The sequence below is a fragment of the Lathyrus oleraceus genome, chromosome 6, assembly GCF_024323335.1.
Source record: "Lathyrus oleraceus cultivar Zhongwan6 chromosome 6, CAAS_Psat_ZW6_1.0, whole genome shotgun sequence".
Lineage (NCBI taxonomy): Eukaryota > Viridiplantae > Streptophyta > Magnoliopsida > Fabales > Fabaceae > Lathyrus > Lathyrus oleraceus.
The window spans coordinates 447,585,596-447,604,668 of record NC_066584.1 but is presented as its reverse complement, the minus strand read 5'-3'; the positions used below and the strand labels follow the sequence as shown (position 1 = coordinate 447,604,668).

General features: G+C 33.5%; 1 protein-coding gene across 1 annotated transcript; it reads left to right on the top strand.

The window, feature by feature from the left end:
- Window positions 1-7,533: 7,533 nt before the first annotated feature.
- On the top strand, window positions 7,534-9,103 carry LOC127091957 (transcription factor TCP1). The gene is made up of 2 exons (XM_051030706.1): window positions 7,534-8,874; window positions 8,972-9,103. Coding segments are annotated over exons 1-2 (1,287 nt in total). The 5' UTR covers window positions 7,534-7,588; the 3' UTR covers window positions 8,973-9,103.
- Window positions 9,104-19,073: the final 9,970 nt, after the last annotated feature.

Sequence of the window (19,073 nt, the reverse complement as noted above, 5' to 3'; positions counted from 1 at the left end):
GTACGTCTGATAATTTATAGCAACTACTGAAGTTAGTTAGCTACTGTTTAGTAAGTCAAATTATTAAACAACAAATAGTGTGCTCTGAGTGGTCAAAAACTAATAGACCTCACTCTTGCGTCAAGCGTTTCACATTCCGTCGCTTCAACTCTCATTCGTGCAAACCTTCTTCCAAAGAAACGATTCAACTCTCCTCCGAGACGTTAATCATGTCACACAAATCCGACTCAACCACCTACACGACCATGTCTGATTCCCTCAGCACTGAGTCTTGCAACCCTACCCGGGAGGATCCTGTTGCTGACGCTGCAACTTCATCCCATGCAAGAAAACCTAAGGAAACGGTCTCCGGATTTTCATCTGAAATCGCTCTTGATGAACAAACAAGGGAAGGCTCGAGGTATGTGCATAACTCCATTGCAACTATTGTCACTCAGATACTATCTGGTAATCGGAATGTTCCTGGGGTTTCTGTTCCCTTGAACACTATCATACCTGATATTGTTGCATGTCAAGATAACGCTGTAGTGGTAAGAAAGAATGTCTATGACAATGTTGAGCAACCTGAGGCTCATGAGGGATCAAAGATTGACAAACCCTCAGGCAAAGTGAGAGGTGAGAAGGTCAATGTCACTCAAGGTGTTAATGACAACCCTAGAGCTGAAACAGTTAACCTGGAAGAGGTCTCTGATAATGAACTTTTGGCTTCAGTTGTCCCTAGCATAGCCAAGAGGGTTAGGACTAGGAGGGAGAAAAAGACTGTGGTGCAGAAGTCCCCAACCAAGGAGGTTGATGAGACAACCTCTCCCAAGCAAGCAGTGACAGAGAGTGCACGCAAAAGAAAAGGGCATGGACCTGCAAAATCTTGGAGCAAAGAGGTGCCCAAGAAACTGAAGACCAAGGCTGTTGTGGTGGAGTCTGACTCGGATGTTCCCTGTGATGTCACAACATCCATGTCCAGGAAGAAGCCAACCTCTAGCAAGTTGGCTGCTAGTGTTCCAGAGGTACCTATAGACAATGTGTCCTTCCACTTTGCCTCTAGTGTGAACAGGTGGAAGTATGTCTACCACAAGAGGCTGGCCTTGGAGAGGGAACTGGCTCAGAACGCCTTGGAGTGCAAGGAGATTGTGGACCTCATTAAAGAGGCAGGGCTGATGAGAACTGTGACTCAACTCCCCAAGTGCTATGAGACCTTGGTGAAGGAGTTCATTGTCAATCTGTCTGAGGAGTGTGCTGATGGAAAGTCCAGAGAATTTAGAAAGGTCTATGTGCGTGGCAAGTGTGTGACCTTTTCCCCCTTAGTAATCAATCTGTACTTGGGAAGAGCAGATAAAGAGCAACCAGAGCTTGAAGTGACTGACAACAGAATATGTCAAGTCATCACAGCAAAGCAAGTCCGGAAATGGCCTCTCAAAGGGAAGCTGGTGGCCAGCCAACTCAGTGTGAAGTATGCCATGTTACACAAAGTTGGAGCAGCCAACTGGGTACCCACAAATCACAAGTCAACTTTGTCTGTGATGTTGGGAAAGTTCATCTATGCTATTGGAACCAAGGCAAAGGTGGACTATGGCACCTACATCTTTGATCAGACCATGAAACATGCTGGGAGTTTCAGTGTGAAGGGACCTATAGCCTTTTCGTCTCTCATATGTGGTATTGCGCTGAATCAATTCCCACACATCCTGACAGACAATGACTTTGTGAAAAGAAGAGAGAGTCCATTGGCCTTCAGCTACAAACTGTTCCAGGGCAAGCATGTTCCTGACATTGTCATGACATCGGAAGAAGCTTCCATGTGTGTGAGTGTGCTGCCACTCTGAGTGTATTAGCTAGGTCTATTTCCTACTAGATGTGTGATTCCGCTGCTATGAACTCTGTTATGGGGATCAAAGTGTTTTAGCCAAAAATTTGCCAAAGGGGGAGTTTGTAGGTGTTTAATTGGCTGCATTATATGGTAAAACACTAGCTGGATTCTAATGTCTTGACTGATGTCATGACATGGTGTGTATGTGTAACTGCATTGTAGGTTAGAATATCTAACTGTACTCTGATGTCTTGACTGATGTCATGACACACTTGAGTAGGTACTGCAGGATTGGCTAATACATGATTTATTGAATGTCAAACTGGATGTTGTGACATTCATCCTGTCAGCAGATACTGAGGAATAGAACAGTTGGTGTTCTGTTAGAGCTCAGTATTCATTTGCAGTTTGGTTATCAAAGGAAATACCAGACCTGGCATAAGGCCTACTGACTGAATGTCAAACTGGATGTTATGACATTCATCATTGACAGCATATACTGAACAATAGACAGAGTGGTGTTCTGCTACACTTCAGTATGTTTCTTAGTCTGTTCTTCAAGAGGATAACAGAACTAACTTAAGGCCAAATGTGTAAATGTCAAATTGGATACTTTGACATTTATTAATGTAAGCTGTTACTGTAGTATGGTCATTTTGGTCATGTACAGGTCAGCAAAATTGTACAGTCTGTTTTCTAGAAAAACAGACTTAGCATATGATCCTTGATGTCAAGCTGAATGTCGTGACATTCATTCCTGACAGCATATGCTATATTGTAGGTTGTTCAGTTTTCTGTTTCAGCTTTTTCTCAGACTATTCTTCAGGGATTCAACAGCCGAGAGAAAATCCAGGAAATTAACAACCAAGCTACATTTAATGAACCTAACAAATAGCCTATTTGTTAGTAACCTAGATGTGGAATTTAGGGGAACTCGCGTGACCTTAAATTCAGGAGAATACAAGTGCAAAGGCCCAACTACTGCAATATAAAAGGAAGTCGTTCCTTCATTCAGAACTGGGGATTTTGAGGCGTGAAGATTTAGTGTGTCCATCATACTTCACTGCTGTATTTTTGTGAGTCTTGTATTAGACATATCTTGTAAGCCAAGCCATTATCAAGTAGATGATTGCTTTGGCATAGGGTGTTCATTGAGTTGTAAGTGTTGTGTCGCTCAAAGCTTTTAAGTGTGAGTGTTATGTATCTTGATTAAAGCTGTTAAGCACAATCAAGAGTTGTTTGAAGTGTGACTTCAAAGTTGTCTTTAATATTGATTAAAGGTAGTAATCACTGTGGTGATTGAGGGGGAGTGAGTAGGAACTCTGATCTTAGAGTAAGATTGAAATTGCATTGGGTAGGGATTAAGTGACAAGTTGTAAACGGGTGAGTTTAGCTTTGAATTAATACTACTGATAGTGGATTTCCTCCCTGGCTTGGTAGCCCCCAGATGTAGGTCATGTTGGACTGAACTGGGTAAACAATCACTTGTGTTATTTACTGCACTTACTTTTAAGTTCTACATAATTCTTGTCTGTGCAGAATTGGATGTCATAACAACCCGTGTGACATCTAAAGTCTGATAACTAGAATTTCAGATCCTCGCACTTCTCCATTGATCATGGCATTTTCTTTGGACTTTGTTGAGCCAAGATAAATACTCTTTATTTCCTAGGGTAGGCATCGATATGAAGACCCTTGCCTTTGGATCCATGAATCTGACGTCGATAGCTGGAAGGGCAGCAGGAGCATAACTAGGAAAAAAGCCTTGAACTACTTTTGGTGCAGATTTTGAGTCTGAGAGAGGTGCGTGAAATGCGACTAGTTTTTTTTCAATGATCAAGGGAATGAGAATCTGGCGTTGCCAGATTTTTAACACTACTTCATCATCAAAAACAGGTTGAGGAATACGCTTCGTGCTTTCCATTGCATTAAGTTGAAATGCAATGGGGTTGCTGCCAGTGTTAAAGGAATTAACACCTTTGGCACGAGTGGAGGAAGCCATTGTTAGGAAGTTTGAAGAAAATATGTAAAAACTAGGATTGTTGTGAGAGTTGCAGAAGAGATGCGCAGATGAAGAAGCAGGAAGAAAATCCAGAGGATAAAAAGTGTCTATTTAGAGGCAAACCAAGGGATAATCAAACGTCAATGGACTGACAACTGTCAAACTAGGAGGTAGTGGGAGAGTTGGTAGCTTTAGTTGGGATCCCACGATCTAGAGAGCAACTAGTAATGATGACAGTTTGTCTGGGAAATTACAGCGCAGGAAAACCATCATTGCACACAAAAGCATCATTAATGATTAGATGGCTAGTAGAAATTTGGAAAGTCAAAAGTCATGTTTCTCAGTCGAAGAGCTCAAGTCGAAACCAGCCTTTTCGGTGGGTAATTTGTTAGTTGGAAAATTTTGACCCAAGAGGTACAAAGCAAGGTCGGCCAAGGGACAATCAGAAGTTGGATCGACGAGGGAGAAAGCCAAGAGCGTTGGGTCGACGGAAGAGGAAGTTTATCGAAGTCGAAGGTCACTTTACCATGGCGGGGGATTAATCGTGGGGAAGCAGAAAGTGGGTAGTTACTAACAATGTGGTTGGTATGCTCCGACACGTGGCACATCATGAATGGGTCATAACCTCCTTGCAGTTATTTTTTACTACTATTTAAGCAGATGTAATTTTCATGTCAAAGCGGTGACATTTTTAGCATTGTAGTAGGAATACACTTGAAGTATCAAGCGTTTGAGAGAAAACAGTTATCTTCCTACAAAATGTAATTTTGCTTCCATCTTTATCTCCCGGTCATAAAACTTGCCAAATTACTTTTATTTGCTATTTTTATTTACATCTGTATTTTGCCTTTTATTGTCTTTCTTTTATTGCATTTCTAGTTTGCAAAGCATCTCACTTACTACCCAAAGTATTCCAAAAACTTTGCCCACTAAAACTACCATATACTCAACACAAATTTAATGAAATATTTTCAGAAGAACATATTAGATTTTAGATATGTGGTTTTTAATTATATGATTTAATAAAATAGAATATATTAACAAATTAATATTGAATTTAATGAAATAATTTAATTTTAAATGGACAAATATGACATGAAAATATTTTGGGAAAAATAAAATGACACATCATCAGTAACTGCGCCACATCACTAAAAATAAGTCTTAAGATTGAAAGATGATTAAAATCCAACACAAAATGTAAAAAAAGGGATCAAAATCGTGTTTTTTAAAATGAGATGATTAAAACCCCAAAAAAATCAAAATAGAGAGATCAAAGTTACAATTAAGCCGAATTAATTTTTACAAGTACAAAAATTCTTCCTATTTATAACGAGGCTACTTGTACATCAAGTAGTTCTCAAAATAACTCTCTTCTACTTATTACAACATGCATTCGACTTTCTAACTTTGACTTAATACAAATTGTATTCGACTACCTATCAAATACACACAACTTCGACTATTGTCTGTTGTATTCAAATTCCTGTCGAATACATGTAGATTCAACTATTAGACACTAAATTTAACTCTATCAATAACATGTTGCTTCGACTGAGTCGAATTTCATACTTAACACAAAAGTAATTGCATATTTAACACATTTAACACATGTTTCCATCCTACCCAATTTTATATTTGTTTTATTTAATAACATGGTATAATGTTACCTTCTATGCCATTAAATTAACAATATACTTACAAAGTAGCAAATACGAGATCTTTTACATTCATTTTTCAATAAAACTAATGTAATATCACTTCAATAACATTTGTACATTAGTGTATACAAGTTTACTGGTTTCAACAAAAGTCTTTAGTACCCGTTTGTTTTTGTGGTGGACATGCATATGAATTGGGATGCGATAAAATAAAAGTACATGTGCTATTAATGAACTGAATCAAGTTTTAAAGAAATAAAGTAAAGTGCTATTAAAATTAAACAACTATCTAACTATAAGCACGTACGTATGGATCAAGTATATATATACATAGAAAAATACAGTACTTTGAAATCTAAGTGAAGTTGAAAAGGATGTCAGATACGAATTCGCTTTTTTCGGGATGGAAATGAAGTAATGTGGGCGCGCATTCAAAAAGAACACCGAGTTTGAAGTTTGCATTACCAATTTGTACTATAATTTTCAGTTTTCAGCCTTTCAGAAAAATGAAAATGCAAAATTTCTGACGAGTTGGTATATTTGCGGTTGAGTTTTATACAGAAAAGAGACAGGTAAGCTGCTATTACAGCCTCTCACCTACCTTTTACACTCTCTTGTACGGTTCCAAACTCATTACCTTATGGATAAAACCCACCAAAAGCTTCATCCATTGGGATAGGGTTTTCTACTTTTTCAGGTGTGTGTAACTACTACAATTTCTTTTCTTAGGGTTTTTCATAATTAAAGTTAAAGTTAAGTAGAATTTTATTTTAAATAATAAAGCTTAATCCAAAAGTTTATCCTACCTGTAGCTTGTTTAATATAGGTCTAAAAGTACAAAACTTTAATTAATTCACCTTAATAATGTATTGAGACACAAGAAACTAGAGTACATTACTCAAATAATAAAATGATCCATTACTCAAATAATAATAGGATACTTTATTTGATCTCGATTCGAATCATTACTAAATAATATTTATTTTATTATATTTTATAAGTTTTGTTTGTTTTTATTTCTTGAAAAAAAACGCTATATTATTATGAACAGTTTTAACTTCTATTCATATATAAGTGTGACTTCACGTCACTACAATGTACGATTCATTTTACATACCGATAAATTTCTTATCTCTAATCTCACTTAATTGCGAGTTAAAGTTTTAACCTTACCGATATATCCTTTTATTATACTAGAAATAACTATTTTATTAATAATGGGGATATTTTTTTTGTTTTGTTTTTTTTTAAATATGAAATTTTATTACCCAATGAAAATGATATGAAATTTGAATGTAACTCATTTTTCCTACTAAATTATTATTTATGGAGAAAATAGAAGAGACTAATATATGTATATATTTTTTTTATAGTGGCTGAGATTTCACCTTATAAGGAAAGATTAATATTGTAGTAAAGGTAATCCAACAAAAAGGAAAATGCTTTCAGAACAGAAGGAAAATACAAAAGACCGTACATACATACACCCAAGTAAAATTACAAACATCTTTAAAATTAAATGAATATCATTTAATTTTGTATACATACATTTTACAAAAATCAAATGGCCAAGAATAAACTATCTGAATATATGGTACAAGCCCACCAAAATCATTGTGTCCTTTAGATCAATAATGTAATATACTTGATCTATATTTTCGTCTCTCTGCCCCATCACAGATTGGTATCAGTGTAGTTATAATTCACAAAATAAATGTAGCTATGTACAAACTCAAAGTACTTCTTCATTGCCCTAAATTAAAATCTCACTTTTCAATTTCCATTCCTTTCTCAAACAACCCCAAAAAAATCCCTAACAATAAACTATAATTAACTCTAAAATAGTTATAATAGTACTTAGTATAGTTAGTACTTGCTAGTAGTACTTAGTGGTTAGTTAAATCTCCTTTCAAAGATTGAGATAGGAATCTCAGAAAAAAAAATGATTATATATATATATATATATATATATATATATATATATAATATATATATATATATATAAGTGTAGAGGACTGTACTTGGACCGTTAAGTATAGGAGCAGAGAAGCTACCACTGTGTTGAATTGTGATCTTTCCAAACAAAATCTAGGGTTTTCAACCATTGAAAATTGGTTCCAAATGTTCTCTTTCCCTAATAATTTCCCTTCATCTTCATCTTCTTCTTACCCTAATAATTTCCCTTCATCTTCATCTTCTTCTTACCCTAATAATAATAATAATAATACCCTTTCTTTTCTTATAGACAACAACCCTCAAAATAATGATTTTCCAAGTCTTCTTGATGATCCACTTTCTTCTCTTCCTTTCACTACATCAACAACACATCATCATGATGTTGTTGTTCCTTTATTCCATGATCATGAAACAACAACTCTTGCTTCTAATTTGGCTGTTTCTGATTATCACAACAACAACGGTTCAATGTTTGAGCCTCCAGATTCTTCAAACTTTGGTGGTTTTCCTAATTTTCTTGTGAAGCAGAAACAACCGTCGGTGATTGTTGGAAAGAAAGATAGGCACAGTAAGATTCACACATCACAGGGTTTGAGAGATAGAAGGGTAAGATTGTCAAGTGAAATCGCTAGAAAGTTCTTTGATCTTCAAGATATGTTGGAGTTTGACAAACCAAGTAACACACTTGAGTGGCTTTTCAATAAATCTGATACCGCAATCAAAGAACTCGCCAGAACTAAAAACGCGTGTTACAACAATAACAACGACGACAACAACATCAACAACAACAACGCGTTTTTTGAATCGAATAGCAACAAATCGTTCTCCGGAGGTGGAGCCGACGGCGGTTGTTCGAAAGGGAGAAAACTGAAATGGACACAGAAAGAAGAAACAAAGAAAGAGTCAAGAGAAAGAGCACGAGCAAGAGCAAGAGAAAGGACTTGCTACAAGATGTGTAGCAGCGGAAGAATGCAGGAAGAAATTAGGTACTCTTCCATCGCAGATTCAACTGCAAATGCTCAAATGTTGCAACAATTGATGTCATCAACATCATCTCCGGTGGATAGTACTGAAACCGAGGCTTATGCGAGATGGCGTCATCTTCTTCAGCTTCAAACCTATAACAATCCTTCCTACAGTCACAATCATCATCATACCCTAATGGATTGTGAAATACCTAGAGATCATGGCGGATTCAATTTGATTGAAGAATCTATCATGATAAAAAGGAACATGATGTCGTCTTCTTCTTCGTCTTCATCTCATTATCAACATCATCAACAAAACCTAATTCCTAATATCCCTAAGGAATTACCAAGTTTCAACAACAATACTAATGATTACTCTTTATTCCCTTATTCAACTTCAAATTGGGAGAATAATAATGGAGGATGCTCCAACTTTTGTGGAATAGCCACCATGAATCTATCTTCATGCTTCATGAATCAGTGGTGAGTAATTAAGAATATATGAAAAATATTTAAAATTAATTTTATTTTTTGTGATGATTAGTGTAATTAATTAATGTTTGAGGTGTTGATTTTGTAGAGGTTGAAAAGTATGGAAAATCTTGGGAGGAGTGAAAGAATCAGAAGCAACACAAATTTGCTAGTTTTCGGTAATATCTGATCAGAATGAAACCTCTCAAGTGATTTGCCTTGTAATCATCATCGCATCTTCTTTCAGTGACAACTACTTTAATTTTATTTTTATTTTTATTTTTATTTTTCTGCCCTATATTCTCATTTTACAGTGTTTTTTTTTGTATTGATTCTTGATGATTACCAGCCAATGGCATATGAAAGTTTTCATAGAGGTTTTCTGTGTTCTGTCCTCAGCCTGTATTATTGATTTTATTATTAAAGTTTGATTAATTAAAAGTTCTGGAGCACTCATAAACAGCTTTTAATTACTATTTTTTATTTTATTATTTTAATTTTTATGTATAACTTGTTACTCTAATTTAATGGTGAACTCAGTGATGTAGGAGCAAGAAGAAATCAAGCTTCTGGAGAAAATTCTAATTTTTTATTTCAGATAGTGTTTGCAGTATGGAAGGTTTCTCAGCATCAAATTTCAAGTTAAAAGGTTACTCTTGTAATTTCTCATAAGCAAATTGATAATCATAGACATAAAAAAAAGTATTTTTTGTGAGAAAAAATTATTTTGAATATGTTCATTCTCAAAATACAAGCATAGATCTAAGAAATTTAACACAAATTCATTTTAAATTCATATCCTTTAAGTAGATCTCTTAAAAATATATTAAAATAAATATCCAAATTTTTTATAACAAAATCTCAACAAATTCTAACAATTTAAATATTTTTATTTTATTTTATATTAAACAAACTAATTGCAGTGAGTTTATATATTTTAGTGAGTTTATTTCTAACATTTAAGTTGATAAGTCCACAAACTTTAAATCATTTGTCTTAATATATAAAAATCATGATCAAAACGCAGAAATTTTTACTAATTTGCACAAATATAAAAGTCAAGCACTGTTATCATATATTAATACTTTAAATTTTAGATTTCTGACTATTATATATAAAAGATCCATTTAGTACTTGTTCTAATTATATTAACATATCTTTCTTTTGTCTATCAAAACAAAATACAAATCAAATTATAAATAGTAATTAAGCTCTTTCATTCCAGGGGAATCTTCAATCCCTTTTCAGAGATTTTATATATATAATATATATATATATATATATATATATATATATATATATATATAATATATATATATATATATATATATATATATATATATATATATATATATAAAAATGCAATCCTGTTATCCATCAAAATTGTTTTCTAATATGTGGTGAGTGCAAATGGTTAGCTATAGCTATATATTATGTTTCAAGTCATGGCGATTTGGGTCAGAACAGATATTGTGATACTGATTGCAGTCATCCAGTGTAAATTGACTGTAATTTTTTCTTTATCATAAAAACGGTGAATAACAGTATTAATCGGTAGCTTCCGATACCATTTTGTGGCGTCTGTTTCTTCTGTTAGCAACATTTTTTTATAACCTAGTTTCATATCCATTAACTTGTGATTTATCACAATTCCAATATCTGATTCCTCAAAGGTATAGCTAAGAGATATTAGTTGGGATGTTGAAGAAGTTTTAACAATGAGTGCCCTAACAAACTAACCACAAAAATTTGCAGACAAAAAAAAAAGTTTCAACTTTCAATATCTTAAAGCATTCATGAAGAGCTAGCAGAACCCTATATGCATTATAAATGAGGTTGCCACCAAGTATGTCCTTATTGGCTGTCTGCTTTATTGAAGTATCTGAACAAAAGCAAAATGGATGATTAGGGCATATAAATTCATCCACTCAAATTCTTCTTAGTACTTTTATAAATCAAAAAATGCATTGATGGCAGTAAAAGTGATTGCAAATTGCAATAACAGTTCACATCTACTCTTACAATTTTCATTTTCCTTTTCCCATTTTGCCTTGTTTGTATATTAGGGTTTGTTTTTTCTACACAAGATATTAGGGTTGTTCTGCTTTGATTTGAAGCTTCTCTTATATTATTGCATACAGAATTTATACTGATTTGATCCTCGCAGATAGTATAAACGTCGTTCCGATTTTTGAACTGATATATATGTCTTATGCAAATATTGATTATATACCCTTTAAGGTTCCTCTGCAAACTGGTTTCTGCTGTGTGAATTCAATGTTGCTGTTTCAAAGACAACTTAAACTGTGTGAAATAACAGCTTACACAAATGGTGTAGTGGTTATTGATATATAGCAAAATGGATTCAATGAAATATTGTCTACATGATCAAAAACAAACGCGCACCGACACCGGCTGATAATTATGATTACGTTCAATTTTTTAATTTTTTAAAATTATTACCGATATCTGGTGTTTGTGTTTGTGCTTCATAGCAAACAAGTAGTATCAGATGCCCTAAACCTAATAACTTTGAGGAATGAAAAATTGCAAGTTATCTAAAATTCAAGGGCTACACTATACAACACTCATTACCTATAAATTTTGTTTTAATCAAATAACACACAAGTTTTTGAACATAGTTACCTTGTTCTATGCTGGTTTTTTCTGATTCTGCTAAATAGGGTTTCTTTCTCTCATAAACATTGCAAATCTTTCCTGCTATACCACTTCCTGCAAGTGATTTTATTTTAAATAAAAAGGATATATATCTTCTGTATTCATTATATATGTAAAGTAGTGGTCCAATTTGGAGCTACATTTACGAGTTTGCATTGATAGTTAAACTCAAAAACCAGTTGTGAATAAGCTGGTTTGATAATAAAAAGCAAACAAGTTATTTGCAACGGTATCTTTTTCTGAAATATCATTGCAAAGTGCATTAATTGTGATGTGACAAGTTGACTTGTGAATGAGTTTGGATTGGGAGCTCCTTCTTCTCTTGAAAATGAATAAAGGGAAGCCTAGTTTGTATGTTATCTGGCTTTTGAGGGAATTGGCTACAGTCAATTTCATTACTCCAATCTTGCTTCCTTATTTATTTTACCTCTCTTCTTTGTCCTGTGGGACTCTTCATTATCTCTCTCAAAGGTTTTAAATAACGATAGCGGGGGAGAAAAAGCTTTTGCGATTTCGGACGATACAGGTATATCGATATTGATTGATGTCTTCGAGGTGTGAATTAATCATAATTTCTTTTTAATCATAAAAACAATGAATAACTGTGTCAGTATCAACCCCTTCTGATCCGTTTTATCGGGGTCATTTTTGTGGTAACCATACTCTAGAAAAGTCTTCATGGACTTCATATTAGACTATTGTAATGAAAATCTTCTCTTTGAATATCCGAAGAAATTGAGTGATTTTCATTAAAGTTAATCTGGTATGCTTATTATTTATTAATTTTTTAAAAAGTTTTTTTTATTATTTTTTTTTTGTATCTTATCTTTTTTTCAATGTGATATTTCATATTGTTAAAAAAAATTCATTTCTTGTTAATATTGTTCTCAATACACCATCTTACAATATTTGAGTTCTGAATTTACCTTAAAATCATTCTTACAAAGTTTGCTGATAGACAAGGATTTTTCTTCAATCATTTATTAATTTTCTCGTTTTAATGTTGGATTTTATTTTTTTGCGCAATAAAAAAATGGAACTTCACTTCTAATGCAGAACAATCCTTAAAATCTAAGTGTTTTCTATTTTAGTTGCTATGATGCGGCCACGCACCTAAAATGTTATTAAACTTTATTTCAAAGGCAAACCTAGTTCTTTTTCTCCTCTATTATTGGAACTTTTTTTTTCTCTGGTTGAGTTTGGTTGTGTCTTTAGATATTGTTGAGTAGTCTGAAAAAGTTTCAAGCTTCTTTTAACCTCTTATGAATATAGCTTGTGTTAGAAAGATAATGAAGAGAATAAAGACAAATTATCCAATGCAAAAAAAAAAAACTAAAACAAAATTTGCTACAGTAATAAACTATAATAAAAGTTTAAAGGTATAACAAAGATAATTGTAAAACAATTAAAATTCTTATATTTGTTATTGTTTTATCAATATTTAGAAGAAAAAAAGTGATTTTTTGTAATATACGTCTTTTATTGATTAATTGTGTAGAATCAGTGCTCAATTCATTTTATTTTAATAAAAGAATATAAAATCATTATATCAAAAGAGAAATAAAAAATTGGATTTGATATATTTTTAAAATGAATACTTTGATATCTTTAAATTTAGTTGGTTTTTTGGTACTTTTTATCTAATAAAACAACAAAATTCAATGTCATATCATGTTTTAATATTATTTTATTTTAAAATAAATTAAAAATTTTAAATTCATTTACACTAAAAAAGAGTCGACCAAAACTCTTAGATACCAAATAATTTACTTATTTTTAATAAGTATAAATTATGAAATTTTGTTTTCCAACAAACACTTTAAAAAATTTAGTTGATTTTATTCTCTAAGGACTATTTTTACTATTTTTAAATTTTAGTATTCTCGTCACATTTTTCATGTGGATTTTTTCATGTGGATTTTTATAATGACTCAAAAGGTTATGTCTTATTAACAAATTTTGTTATCAATTTCGTTAAATCAATTCAACTAGTAGTTAAACCTGTGTGCCCCAACATGAAACCAAATAACAAAAAATGTTGTGTGACTCTTCACAACTTAACAGTATGATTAACTTTTTAAGTAAAAAAAAACCCAGATTGTTGTAAATCATAATTGAGAAAGTTGCAACATATCAGATCAAGAAGCACGTAACACAAATAGAAATAGGATATGATAGGAAACAAAACAAAACAATTGTTTTAAAAATTGCATATTTCAACAGATTTGAAAAGAATAAAAATTATACGCCCCAAAATTATACTAAACTAAAAAAGAGTATATAATAAATCTGAATTGATTAAAAATGCTTAATTTTAAATAACAAGAAACCAATTTATGTTTCCCAAGCAAAAATGGTACAATTATAAAATAGTATGATTAAGAAAGTTAATATATAATGAAATTAAAATAATTATTCAATAATACTTCAATAAAAAAACATAATAATTAAACAATAATAAGGAACTTGATATAATATAATTATATAAACATATGGTTGATTTTTTAATTTAAATTTTGAATGGCAACAGATATTTAACTAAATTCTTGTGTCCTTTAATTCTAGAGTTTTTAAGAATCTACCATGCATGTTCTTCACTGCAAGTTTTTGACCGGAAGAAGAAAAAGTATAAATGCTTTAACAGTGTGAGTTCCCTGTTAAGACAGAGTTGAGCTCGTGCTGCACAGAAAAGAGTTTGACTGAGAAAACTCTTAGCAACAAAATGGCTTTTTTCCTAAAATATGTGTCTCTAAGTGTATGTTTGGATTCCCTATCCTCATCCTCTATGGTGTGAATTGTGTTAATCCTTAAGCCATGCCCTACCTTGTTGGAAGATTTCATGTCCCACATTGAAATATTAAATTTGATTTGAGTTTAAATTTGATTTGTAGTTTTTTGAGCTTAGTTATTTTGAACTTAGATAAATTTTGGTAATGTTTCTAGAAATTTTAAATTTCAGAACTCTTTAGAATTAGTGTTCTAGAGTTCTCTTTAGAGATACTATAAATAGAGATGTAATTCAACACTCCTGTATCAAGCAAAAAATACAAAGTTCTCTATTCCATAAAGAATTTTACCTTCAAATTTTTATTCAAGCATCTAATATTCTCACACACTTTTCCTAAACACAAAAGGTCTTAATTCTAACAAAGTGGTCTTAGAACTATAAGGTCCTCAAAAGACGGCGAATGGACGTTTCCCTTTCCAAATGTCGATGCTCACAAAGAACAACTATTACAACTAGAGTATAAAGATGAAGGTTCTACTAGGAGCTCGAGATGTGTGGGATATCGTTGAAAAAGACTTCAAGGAGCAAGATGAAGTCTTGCTAAACCAAGGTGTAAAGGAGACGTTGAAGGAGTCAAGAAAGAGAGACAAGAAAGTTTTCTTTCTCATTTATCAATCGATGGATGAAGATACATTTGAGAAGATCTCCAACGCAACGACGGCCAAAGAAGCATGACACAAGCTTCAAACTTGCAACAAAGGAATGGAGCGGGTGAAAAAGATTCGTCTTCAAACTCTTAGAGGTGACTTTAAACGTTTGTTTATGGATGAATCCGAGTCAATTTCTGATTATTTTTCTCGAGTATTGGTCGTAGTCAACCAACTTAAAAGAAATGGTGAAGATGTTGATGAGGAGAAAGTCATGGAGAAAACTTCGCACTTTAAATCCATGTTTTGACTTCATTGTTACCAACATTGAAGAAAACAAATATTTAAAGACCATGACTATTGAGTAAGTCATGGATTCCTTACAAGCCTATGAAGAAAAACAAAAGAGAAAAATTAAACAAAAGGAGACTATGGAGAAACTACTACAACTCAACGTAGAGGAAGCGAACTATGTGAATTACAAGAGGCAAAGAGGACGAGGTCGTGGACAAGATCATGAACGTGGACGAGGACATGGAGGAGAAGGAAGAGGAGGTTACAATATTTACTCCAACAACTTCAACAATGGAGAAAGGAGTTGGAATCCACAAGCAACAAGAGGCCGTAGAAGAGGAAAATCATGGTCAAGGTGCGACAAATTTCAAATCAAGTGCTTCAGCTGCAACAAGATCGGTCACTATGCATCTCATGTAAATTCTTGAAGAAGGTTGTAGAGAAAACTAACTTTGTAGAAGAAAAAGACGGAGAAGAGGAAGCGTTTGTACTCGATGCAAAATCCAAGTTGAAGAGAAAAGAAACAAGTGGTACCTTGAGACCGGTGCAAGAAACCACATGTGTGGCAATTAAAGCATGTTCATAGAGATCAATGAAATGGCAACTGGAAATGTCTCATTTGGAGATGACTCAAAGATATCGGTCAAAGGCAAAGGTAAAATTCTCATAAGCTTAAAGAATGGGAGTCATCAATTCATATCCAATGTCTAATATGTGCCCAACATGAAGAATAATATTTTGAACTTAGGACAATTATTAGAGAAGGGTTATGAAATCCACTTGGAAGAGCATAATATTTTCTTAAGAGATTGTAGATATAACTTGATTGTTATGGTGCTTATGTCAAAGAATGGAATATTCCTCTGGAACATTTAAAATGATGTGGCAAAGTGTCTCAAGGCTTGTTATACCGACTCTTCGTGGCTATGGCATATACGATTCATGAACCATAGCTTTGATGGTCTAGAACGTTTGGCAAAAAAGGATATGACGAGAGGCTTTCCTAACATCTACCACCCAGACTAACTCTGCGAAGGATGTTTAACTAGGAAGAAATTCTAGAAAAGCTTTCCAAAGGAATCAACGTCAAGAGCGACAAAGCTGCTAGAGCTCATACACACCGATGTCTGTGAACCAATGAAACCCATATCTTTTGGTAAGAGTAAATACTTTCTCCTATTTATTAATGATTATTCCAGAAAAAATGTGGGTTTATTTCTTGAAGGAGAAGTCAAAAGTGTTCGAAAATTTTAATAAGTTCAAAGGCCTCGTGGAGAAATAAAGTGGTCTTTCCATTAAGACCATGAGATCTGACCGAAGAGGAGAGTTCACTTTAAATTAGTTTAACAAATATTCTAAAGACCATGGAATCTATTGCCCAGTGGCATTGCCAAGACCACCTTAACAAAATGTAGTAATAGAGAGAAAGAACTGAACCATACTTAACATGGTGTTAAACATGCTCGAGAGCAAGAAGATGTCGAAGGAGTTTTGGGCCGAAGCAGTGGCATGTGAATTTTTTCTGACAAATGTTCGTCAATAAAAAGCGTGCATGAGAAGACACCATAAGAAGTATGGAGTGAAAGGAAGCTCGTGATCTCTCACCTCAAAATGTTTAGAAGCATTTCCTATAACCACGTTCCAGACGAAATGAGAACAAACCTCGATGATAAAAGTGAGAAGTACATGTTCGTGGGTTACAACTCAAGCTCCAAAGGGTACAAGCTTTTATAATCTAGATAGTAGAACAACCAATGATAGGGGAGTTCGAAGAATAAGATTGTTGGGATTGGAGTGTTCAAGAACACAAGTATGATTTTAATCCTTACTTTGAAGAAGAAGAAGAAGAAGAAATGAAACAACCAATGATAGGGGAAAATATTACACCACCTACCTCACTGACACCAAGGTTGGATGAAATAAGTTGAAGTAAGAGGACACCACGACTAAGGAGCATTAAAGAGCTTTATGAGGTAACTGAAAAACCAATATGAAATTAACCTCACTTGTCTTTTTGGTGATTGTGATCCTCTAAGCTATCAAGAAGGGGTGGAAAACATAAAGTGGAGAGACGCCATGGATGAAGAAATCAAGTCAATCACAAAGAATGATATGTGAGAACTTACTTCACTTCCACGAGGACACAAAGAAATCAGAGTAAGATGAGTGTACAAGGAAAAGAAGAATGCAAAAAGAGACGTGGAGAGATACAAAGCAATATTTGTGGCAAAAGGCTATAATCAAAGACAAGGAATTGATTATGATAAGGTATTTGCTCTCATTGCTCGTCTTGAAACAATTAGACTGGTCATTTCTTTGGCAACCCAAAATAAATCGAAGGTATATCAAATGGATGTGAAGTCGTCCTTCTTGAATGGGTTTCTAGAAGAAGAAGAAGTTTATATCGAGCAACCACTGGGCTATGAAGTAAAGTGGCAAGAAGAAAAAATATTGAAGTTGAAGAAGGCGTTGTAGGGTCTCAAGCAAGCACCAAGAGCTTGGAATGTTTTAAACGAAAAGCAATTTTAAGACAAGAACTTCATTAAGGGTCCATATTAGCATACACTCTATATTAAAGTGCAAAGTGGAGATATTTTGATTGTGTACTTATATGTGGATGACTTTATCTTCACAGGGAACAAGCCAAGCATGTTCGAAGAGTTCAAGAAAGACATGTCAATTGAATTTGAGATGACAGATATAGGGCTCATGACATATTACCTCAGTGCACCTGTCAAAGAGTGCCTCAGTGCAGCTTGTTAGTGTTACATATGATTTTTTTTGGGAAGAGGATGGGGATTCTAAAACATTGTCAGTTTTGATAATGAGATATGGCATTTATCCATGGCTGCTCTCGACCCAATTTCACACGACTTCTCACGTGATTCGCTATTAACGTTAGAGTACTTTACTAGTAAGGTGGATTGAACATCATGTATGATATACAACATGACAACCAACCAGTCATAATTGGTTTGAACTCATTATGGTATGACCATGTATCTTGGGTTTTAGATAGTATCTTATTAGATTACCCTATACAAGTCGGTAGTTTCCATATGGTTACTTAGTTGAATTCTTAACAATTCTTTGAAATCTTCCTATGTACCAAAGTCTTGTCCTCCAACATAATACATATTGTTCACCTGTGGTATTGAACTTAAATGACCTTTTATCCACATGTTGACTTTTTTTTATTCTCTTATACTCTTGTATTATATTGTTGTGAGATGTAGTTAAATATTTGTTTTGAGTGTGTAGGTGTACTAGGGACCTAAGGGTGGTTCAGGGTAAATTACGTGTTTTAACAATTTTCAGATAATATTATTCTTTGGTTGTCATTTGACAAAGACTGTGTGTTTTATCTCTCGTTTTTTGAGTTTTCACGTTATGTCGTTGTGTTATGATTGTGTTCTTTTATTTTCTCTATGTCGATATTTTTCTAACCACTAGTATCCATACTTTTGGTTTGATCTGGTATAGGAGTTCTTAGTATGCTATGTGGTTGTAACTTTGTCTGATTTTACATATCCGAAAAGAAGGATGGTGTGATGAAGGAGTTGTGAAGATGAAATCACAAGTTATACTATGCAATTTTGGCTAGAGAAAATTGATGGAAGAGTTGTTTTTTACCTCTGAAAAGTTCAAGTTAAAAATATGTTGATACAATCAATATTACACAAGGTGTTGGCTAGTGCTTAATATGGGAGCATTGATAGACATTGATTCAAGGTATACTATGAGATTATGTCGGTGGTTGAAGAGCTTCATGACAATATGGAAGTTGCTTTATAATTTTTCAGCCAGATTTTCGACATGTGAAATTATTGGAGTTGTTTAACTTTAAGTGAAATATGTTCTTC

Bases quoted from the DNA above. Each gene is read 5' to 3' on its own strand.
- LOC127091957 (XM_051030706.1), top strand. From the start codon at position 7,589: ATGTTCTCTTTCCCTAATAATTTCCCTTCATCTTCATCTTCTTCTTAC.